Below are 9447 nucleotides of genomic sequence, written 5' to 3'. Positions count from 1 at the left end.
GCTGGGGTGGGGTGCAGGGCCCAGGGGAGGCTCACTCAGCCATGAGGTTCACCTGAAAGACAGGGCCCCTCAGCAGCTGACCTCTGGCCTGTCCGACTGGCCAGGAGAAGGCTCCCAAGCCCAGGCCAGCCGCCTGCTTTCCAGCACCTCTGTTTTCACTGGGGTGCCTTCTGCTCTCCGAGCAGGGCTGTCATTGTCACTGCGGGAAGGCCGGGATCCCTACAAGGGGACTCAGGGTGGTAGGCAGGCCAGACAAGGCATAGAGATTGGTGTGGGGGGGGGGGGGCAGGAAAGACTCCAGAAGGAGGGAGAGAGGGGAGAAGAGGCTGCCCGAGGCCAGAGATCAGAGGGCTCTCAGCTGGGGCCCAGGTGCAAGAAGGCAAGGGAGGAAACAGAAACGACGTGTTCTGTGTAGAAGGGAGAGAGAAGGCTCACAGAAACCACCTCTAGTCCGGGCCTTCTCTGAAATGAGAGGGTTGAGGCCTCTCGCAGCATTGGAGCCAGTTGGGGACCCTTGTAGACCCTATCCTAACTGCTGGCAGTGCCCAAGTTCATTCTGGCTTCTGGGGTCTCTGTCCAGGGAGGTAGGCTGGGGTGGGGGGTGTTTCCTTCCTCCTCTGCCCATCCCCCCATCTCCCGCCTCTGTAACCGTCACAGGAAATGGCCTCACCAAGCCCTTGAGCGGCAGCGCATGGTGAGGCGACAGCTGGGGGCACAAGAGGGGGCATGGAGGTGGTGGGGCCCATGTCCTCTTGGGGGACAGTCCCTATCTTCCAGAGCCAGGTCACAGCTTCCGACGGGTGGGGGCGGTGTGAGAGTTGCTAAGCCCGCAGGGAGGCACAGAGGTGAGGGGACAGAGTGGGCCCCGTGCAGATGTGGGTGGTAGAGAGAAGCTCTCACGAAGCAGGAAGGGGGTGGCTGGCCTTTGCTGTCCTTGCAGCCCCCCTGTGGCTCCCCTGGCCCGTGCCCCTCGGGGATATCAGCGAGGTCAGCGCCCATTCCCCAGCCAGGCCCTGCAGCTCCCAGTGCAGCCTCACTCACACCCACCTTGGAGATGCCCTCCCACCTCCCCAAGGCTCACACCACCCCAGGACCACAGGGCCCCTCCTCCCCCCATTCAGGTACTTACTGAAGCAGCTGTGTCCCCCAGGCTGCCTCTTACCAGCTGTCTGTCTGTCTGTTGGTCTGTCTTTGAGGGCTGAGGAGGCTTCAGGAAGCCAGCTTCCTCCCTCTGCCCCTCCTTGCTGCCACCCACGCACACCCCAGCGGCGTGCTGCCCTCCTGCGCCCGCTGCCACCACCAGGGGTCGGGTGCCTCTTGCCTGCGCCCCTCTGGGGGTGGCCTGGCTGTGGCCCAGCACTTTTGCCATGGGCCTAAGGCCCTGCTCTGTGGGGATGGAGAGGGAGAGGCCGGCCTGTTCCTGACCACCCTGGTTTCCCTAGCTCCCAAACCCCCTTGCTCCCTGGGCTGCTTGTCCTCTGGGTATTTGTCACATCCAGTCTCTGCCCGCTTACCAGGCAGAGCTCAGCTGACCCCCAGCTCCACGCTGTCCCACACAGAAACCCCAAGCTGTTCCTGCTCAAGCTGGCCCTGTCCAGAGACTGACTTCTGCCTCAAAGCCCTGGGCCTGGAAGCCCTTGTCCCTTCAAGCCTTGCGAGTTCATGATCAGGTCCAGGTTGCACCTTCTCAAAGCAGAGGTGGGTGCGGACTTGGGGTGGGGTGAGGGAAGAAGGAGGCAGGAATCCTTGCTCCACGATGGGGAAGAAAGGCCCAGGCCAGACCAGAAGGGTCATCCCCAGAACTCGAGCCACACCCCAGCTGTCAGCTACCTGTGGTTGGAGATGGACCAGCCAGCCAGGAAGTAGATAGTAGAGACAGCTTGTAGGAGAGTCTGGGGCTCTTTCTCCCTGCCCCCAGCCCCTCCTCGCTTCCTCCCAGAATCCTGACATCTATTTAGAAGACTTACAGACAGCGGACAGTCTCTGGCCCTCACACCAGGGGGACTCCCACGTCTTCTCTGCTTCTGGGGTGCCTGGATGCCTGGGGCCTAGAAAGTGGCCCCCGCGTCCAAGACTCCACTGCCCCCCACCCCTGCCTCGCCTCGGCAGGCCCCTTGCTGGCCAGCAGCCCGGCCGGTTCATGCTCGCGGCACAGCTTCTTCTACCTTGTAACATTCCAAACACCCTTCCCTTCCCGGCCCCAACACGCACAGTCCCTGTCCTCTCTCTTCCTCCCACTTCTCTGATTCAGCTGTCAAATGGTGACAGCAAAAAAGAAATGATTTACAATAGACACAGGGGGTGCGCACATGGGAGGGGTGTTGGGGAGGGTGCTGGCCTCGGCTGCTGGCCCGGGGGAGGAGGGGTGGGACGGAGACCAGGATGACCCTTTGGAGCTCGGGAGGCCTCCCAGGGCCTGTTATTGCTTCTGGAAGTGGGGGTGGGGGACCAGGGGCCGGGTCCTTTCTGAACCCCTCCTGGGCCAGCTGGTCCTGGACCCTTCTGCACTCTGGGGAGTGGGTGGGGTTTCCCTGAAAGGAGGGGCTGGAGTAGTAATCAGCCCTGGTACCCAGAACAGGCTGGAGGCGGGGCCAGGATAGCCTGGGAATCCCTGGTAAATCGGTGGGAAGAGACCTGAGGCTGGCTTCTGCCTCAACTGCTCCCCCAAACCTACCAGTATCTCCACGAATGGATCGTGGGGCCTGGGGATCAAAGAAGGGGGCAGGAGGGGATCAGGAAGAGGGCCACCCCCGTGGGGCCAAGCTGTTGATTGTTATCAAGAACAGGAAGCTAGGATACCACAGGGGTGGGGAGGAGGAAGCAGGCAAAGCCTTCCCCCAACTGGTCCACCAGTGCCTCCAGGTTTCTACCAGGTTTCCAGGGTCTGAGCCCCGTGGTGGGCCGTGAGCACACCCTCTACCCTCCCAAGGCTGGGCCCAGCAGCAGGTTGAAGAGCGGGAAGCTGAGCTCTTGGGTGAAGAGCAAAGAAGCTGGGGGCCAGGAGTTGGGAGAGGTAGTTGGGGGTGGGGGTGGAGGCAATGGCATTAGGCAAGACCCTGAGGATCTCTCAGTTCCCTTTGGGTGTGTTTGGGGTTGGGGGGATATAGTCACTCCTTTCCTCCTGCCCCTTCTCTCCCTTCTGCTTTAGAAATGCCTGGACATCCGTGGAGGTGTGGGGCTAGAGCTCAGAAGGGGTGAGCGCACCACCCATGAGCCTCGGATGGGACAAGATGCCCTGCAGCAGCTCCTCCCCAGACTGGCCAGGCTGCTGGAATGGGGGAAGGCCCAGGGTTCCCTGGAAGTGACTCCTCTGCCCCCAGAACCTTCCTCATTCCTGGGGTGGAACAGCCCCAGACAGCTCTCAAGCCTTCATCTTTCCGGTAGCTGATTTGCCTTCCAGAGCTGGGATTTAGGTTCCGGCCACCCTTGACTCCAAAGAAAGCACAGCAATAGTTGAAAGCCAAAAAGACCCACGTGCAATGAATCTAAACTGTGGCCCATTAGCTGTGTGACCCTGGGTGAGTTACTGAATATCCCTGAGGCTCAGTCTCCACATTAGGCTCCTCCCTTCCCAGGTGGAGGATCCTGGCACCTCTCTGATCCATCAAATGGGGCTGGGCCTCTGAAGGGCTCAGGAGCTGTCAGCCGGAGAAGCCGGCCAGGGGAGGGGGCCGGGGGAGTAGTGTCTGGAGGGAGGGTCCATGTCCCCTCTCTCCCAGACCCCCTTCCTCCTGACTGCTCCCTTTCTCCAGCTAGTCTGCAGGGACAGAGCTGCCTGGGCACATGCCCCACTCCTCTCGCCATTCGCCAACCCCAGGGCTGCCAGTCACCACTTGCTGTCCCCAGTGTCAGAAGCCCCTTGGAGGGGCAGCTGTGTCTGGAATTCCCAGAGCTTCTTGCTCCCCGGCAGCACCTGGGGAGCAGGCCGAGCTGCTGCAAGCTCCAGAGTCAAAGCCTGCCACCCTGTAAAATTCCCAAGGGGAGGACCTTGGGCCCAGGGCCTGCTGCTGGGGGCCAGGACTCTGGGGTCCCGGGCACTCCACATGTCTTGCTCCCCTCCCCAGCCCTCTTCATTCCTCTCTCAGGCCCTAGGATCCTAGGTCCTCCCCCACACCGCCCCCAAATCCTGGGCCAGCCTAGGCCTGCGTCCGCCCCAGTGTTAACAGGCTCCCGCTTGCCCCTGGCTGTGTGGGGGAGACAGAGACGCAGTGAGCTAGGAGCTGGGAGGCCTCATCCCAGGAGAAGCAGGGAGGCACTGCAGGAGAGACCCTGGGTGAGTGGGCCAGACTATCGCTGTTGGCGGCGTGGCAGTGATCTGGGCCCGCTGGTGTGAAGTCTGAAGGAAGACGGAAACCCACCGGGCCTGCCCCGGGGCCCTGCCTCTGTGCCGGCCATCCCGGAAGCTCATCCCCCGCCCGACCCACTTTCCTTGACACCTTTTGGGGACCTGTTGGTGAAGGGGACTTTCCCATACCTCACGCCCCCTGGCCGAAGGACCAGTGATTCAGGCCAGCTCAGCACGTGGGGAGCCAAGGCTGGCCTGCCTGAGATGCAGGAAAGAGCCCATTCTTTGCCCGCTTGCTGGAACTCAGGTCCCTTGTAGGAGGGACTCTAGGACGGAAGAGAGTCCCTCCCTCTCTCCCAAGGCCAGGGCTGGTGAGATGGACATCTATTGTACAACATGGTCCTTTCTTCCAGGGACCTTCCTGTCCCTCTCCCCCTCCACGATGTCCCTGGACACCCCCATGTACACGCAGATGCCCACCGTGCACATTCATCCAGATAGGTATGTGTACCCTCACGGCTCATGCACACACACATGCACACAGCATGTCCCTCCACACACGTGCCCAGGCCGCCGGCGCACCCAGGCACACCCTCACCAATCCGCTGCCTCCAGCCCCTTGCTGCCGTCCCACAGCCTGGTCAGGGGACTCTAGGTCTGCCCCTCCCTGGCGACCTTCCCCAGGGCGTGGGAGGAAGAGTGGGAGACTGGGCCGTCCGGATCCATCCTACCCCTCTCCCGCCTGGTGATTAGCTTCCCCTGGTGTGGGGGTGCCCAAGGCCTAGCTACAGGCCATGGGAGCGGAGGGGGAGGACCGGAAGGGAGCCGTGTGGGGCAGCCGCGGGGAGAGACCGGGCTGGCTCACATTTGGGAATCAGGATGCCTGGACCTGTCTCTTGCCCTCCTCTGCCTCCCGGCTGGCTCTCTCCAGAAGGAATCAGTAAGGTGCTTTGAGACCTCAGGAGGACCCCGGGGGTTCTCTAGGGAGAGGATGTGGGTTTGTCTGTGAGAGTGGTTGCCGGGCAGGAGACACAGCACTTGTGGTACTTTTTTGCTGAATGGAGAGGCTTGGGCTGGGGAGGCTGGATCTTATCTGTCAGATCCTCTCTACCCCCTTTCTGGAGCACCCCCCTTCCATCAGCAAGGCTGGCGGAGGGCCTGGCAGGTGTGCTTTCTATGGCCAGGTGCCTCCTCCTGGACTGTCCACAGAACTAGCTACGGAGTCTATGCTGTCCCCAGCAGGCTCCTCTTCTGTGGGGCCTCTCAGGCAGGGTTTAAGACCAGCCCCCCCTTACCTACAACCATGTCTTGCCACCGCTCTTCGACTTAGATTCTGAATTAGGATGTTTCCACCCCACTTCTCCCCTGTGCTGCTGCTGACTGAGACTCTGCTAGTAAGAGCAGAGTGAGGTGCCCCAGGTGAGGTGGGATGGGGGAGGGGAGCAGGGGAGGATGTTTCCCACACCTCTTGGCCAGACGGGGACCTTGTCCTTTTGTATCAGCTTCCCCAGTTGCTCTCTGCACCCCCCTCCCCCCACTCCCCTTTGAAAGAACACATGCGTGCATGTACACACACACACACACACACACACACACACACACACGCACACGCAGCCTGGAAAATCTGATGAGTCTGCAGTGCTCAGTTTCCAGGCCCCTGTCCAGAGGCCGGGTGGGTGGCTCTGAGGTTTGGGGCTGGGTGGAGTGGGGGAAGGGCAGGGAGCAGCCCCTGGTTCTGAACTGAGCCGGAGGCCGAGCCGGTCTCTATGCAGGCCTGTCCTCCCTGCTGGGGTTAGCCCTGAGAGCCTGGCTCCCAGGAAGGGGTCCTGGTGTTCAGTTTCTGTACCTGCCTGTTGTCTGCATATTCCTCCTCCCCACTTCCTGAGTTAGTGCTTGAGTCCTGGGCTTCTTTCCCAGGGCCCAGAGCCATTTCTTCCTTCTGTTCTCCCTCCCCTCCCCCCTCTCCCCGCCCCTCCCCACCGTCAGCTGTCATGGGGTAGGGACACATGGGTGAGCAGTTCCAGGTGAGCAGCGGGCTTTAGGCTGGGGTGAAGCAGCCTTGCTTCTAGGCCAAGCCTTAGGGAAGCTCCCCTGGGCCTTCACCTGCCTGCAGCCTGGTGGGGGGCTGGTGGGGGGCGGGGGGATGGGTGGGCACCCACTGATCTAGGGAGGAGGTGGGGGAGAGAAAGCAGATATACTAGAGATTCAAGTAGCTCTTCAGAGAGTTCCAAGCAGAGAGGACCCCAATTTGGGGGTGAGGAGCAGGGTTTGCCTTCTGGGGCTGGGCTCTTCCCCTCTCTGGAGATCAGCTCCCTCATCTGGGCAGTGAGGGAGTGGGAACAGATTGGTCGCAAGGCCCAGGTGCGCTCTTCTAGATCTATAATGTCTGTGACTCAAGGCCCTTAGAACATGCCCCTGTGACCCTGTCCACAAGGGTGCACAGAAGCAGACACACACTCCCAGCTGGGCCATCCACTCCACAGCAACGCACATCCACGTGGTGTCCCCAGGACCCCCCTCCCCCGACTGAACACAAACAGCCTCTCACCCACGTGTTGACAGAGTCAACAGAGCCACACTCTTCTTCTGGGGTCTGGGAGTGGGGAGCCAGCTGCCTTCGCTCTGTGTGTCCACTGGCAAGGCCATCTCTTGTCTTGGTCTTCCCCAAGGCCTCCCTAGAAAGTCAAGTGCTGGAGGAGGGGTGGGGGCGGGGGGCGGGGGGAGGCAGAGGGAGAGGCGGGCTTGTCTGCAGCCTGACAGGGGCAGTCCCCTTCTACCTTCTGGGCCCTGGGGTCTCTCTCCCTTCACGGAATCTTGCCAAGGCTGGATGGGGTGAGCGGTTAGGGTCTGGGTTGAGAGGCAGCCCCTTGCTCTTTGGCTGTCTGCTGCCTGCCATCTGCCTGGAACTCAGCCTTCCCGCCCTTGCCTGCCTGCCCGTCCACCCGCCAGCCAGCCAGCCAGCGGGGCAAGGGGAGGGTTGGGGGGACTGGCTCCTCCCCTGCTGCCTCTTAACTTTCCTTTACAGACATCGGGATGAGGCCCTCAATCCTGTTTGCTGCCTTCCTCTGGCTCCGGGCTTTCTTGGCCAAGGTACGGTGGGCACTGGGGGCAGGCGGGCGGGTGGGGCCCTGTCCTTGGGGCCTGTCCAGGCTCCCACCTCTCTGCGGGGCCCCGCAGCTGGTCTGCATTAAGCAGAGCAGGGCTGCTCCTTCCCAGCCACTGGCTCGGAGCACAGCAAGAACAAATTGCTTCTGCCTGCCCGGGGCTGGCTCCCTGTGCCTAGCGGTGATGTCCTTTTGGCCCTGTCTGGAGGAGTGCCAGACAAGAGGACAGCCTTCTCTCTGATCCTGGCCCTGGCCCCCACTGGCTTTCCCAGAGGCCTAGACCCCAGAGCCCTCTGCCCATCTCCTCTCCCCTCCTCCCTTCCTTCTTACAGGGAGATGAGTGTCACACCCTGGCAGGGAGCCCGGACAGAGAGAGTGGAGGTAGGTGTCTTCAGTAGGGAAGGGAGGTGCGGGAGGTAGGGAGTGGGGGTGCAGGCTCAGTTTCTCCATGCCAGACTTGGCCTCTGCTCTGGCCCTTTTTTTGCCTTCCCTCCTTCTTTAGAGGAGAAAGGGCATTGGGAGACTCTGAATGCACCTCCTTCCCCCAGGACCACCTCTGAAAGTGAACGTCAGCAGCCAGGGGAGGCCTACTAGCCTCTTTCTGAGCTGGGCAGCCCCGGGGCCAGACAAATTGAGCCATGCCCTCCGCCTCACCCACCTGAGTCCCCTGGGCTCTCCAGAAGGGCAGCCGCTCCAGGCCCACACCGACGCATCCAGCTTTGAGTTCCGGGACCTGGTGCCAGGAAGTCGTTACCTGCTGGAAGTGACTGCCCTGCGAGCCTGCGGACAGAATGCCACGGTCACCCTCGCTGCCCGCACCGGTGTGTGGTCTGCAGGCCAGGGGGGCCGGGCGTGGGCAGGCATCGCTCGCGGTCCAAGCAGCTGTCCTGGAGGGTGGCCCAGGGACAGGGTAGCCAAGGAGGGCAACTTCTCTGAGGACTATGCCTGCTACGGTGACCCATGTAGAAGCACTAGAAGCACACGGGTGATGCCCCTTTGGCCCTGAACTTGGCGCTTCTCTCTACCTCTGACACAGCCCCATCGACTGTCTACAACCTGCGGCTCCGCAGCCCTGGGAGCCCATCCAGCCTCGAGGCCTCATGGGGGGCTGCCCCTGGGGAGCAGGATGGCTACCAACTTCTCCTCTACCACCTAGAATCCCAGGCGTTGGCCCATAATACCTCCATGCCACCAGGCACCCTGTCCTACAATTTTAGCAACCTCCTACCAGGTAGCGAGTATGTTCTGGAGGTTACCACCTGGGCTGGCAACCTCCAGGCGAAGACCAGCGTCCACCAGTGGACAGGTAAGGCAGGCACTTGGCAAGACCCAGGTGGCAGCTGGTCTGGGAGTGGTGGGGGGCGTCCAGAGCCTCATAGGCAACCCTGTGCCCACACAGCTGGTTGGCGGCAGGATCCGACTCCAGGGCTCTTTCTAAGCCTGGCTTTGCTCTCTCCATCCTTCTTCCAGCCCCCGTGTCTCCTCCTGAGCTGGTGCTGCGGACCCTGAGCACCAGGGCCCTACAAGCCTCCTGGAGCAGGTCTGAGGGGGCTGCCCGGCTCCACCTGGTGCTCACGGACCTCCTGGATGGCACCAACCTGACCGCGGTAGTCAGACGCGGGGTCTCCAATCACACCTTCCTTCACCTCTCTCCGGGCACCCTCTACGAGCTGACGCTCAGGGCTGTTGCCGGGCCCCAATGGGTGGCGGGGCCCAATGCCACTGAGTGGACCTGTGAGTGCTTGGGGGGGGCGTCCAGGGAACACAGCAGAGGCTCCTCAGCTCTTCTCTGGCTGAGTGGGTGGGCTACAAAGGGTGGAGGGGGGTGCCTTTGGAATCCTGCGGGGAAGGGGTAAGGCTCGGAGGGAGCGCCCCCCCCTGCTGGCTGGGGGCGGGGGCGGGTGGCCCCTGAAGAGATGAGGGTGGTGCAATAGTTATCATCACTTGCAGCCTTCACGGGCCAGCCATGGTGACGTGCACTTGCTGCGGATCATCTCATTTAGTCCTCAAACCAACGGAGCCCTGTCACCCCGCCCCCCCCCCCCCCCCCCCCCCGGC

The 9447-nt window shown here is 62.1% G+C and overlaps 1 protein-coding gene across 1 annotated transcript in view; it reads left to right on the top strand.

Moving 5' to 3' along the window:
- The first annotated feature begins 7318 nt into the window (after window positions 1-7318).
- Window positions 7319-9447, top strand: part of LOC110573849 (receptor-type tyrosine-protein phosphatase V-like) — an 18110-nt gene continuing 15981 nt past the window's right edge. The window contains 5 exon segments of the mRNA XM_021682465.1: window positions 7319-7375; window positions 7722-7770; window positions 7938-8210; window positions 8426-8695; window positions 8860-9123. Of these exon segments, the coding sequence (XP_021538140.1) occupies window positions 7319-7375; window positions 7722-7770; window positions 7938-8210; window positions 8426-8695; window positions 8860-9123 (913 nt within the window).

The sequence above is a fragment of the Neomonachus schauinslandi genome, chromosome 6 (genome assembly GCF_002201575.2).
Source record: "Neomonachus schauinslandi chromosome 6, ASM220157v2, whole genome shotgun sequence".
NCBI lineage: Eukaryota > Metazoa > Chordata > Mammalia > Carnivora > Phocidae > Neomonachus > Neomonachus schauinslandi.
This window is presented reverse-complemented; position numbering and strand designations above follow the sequence as displayed.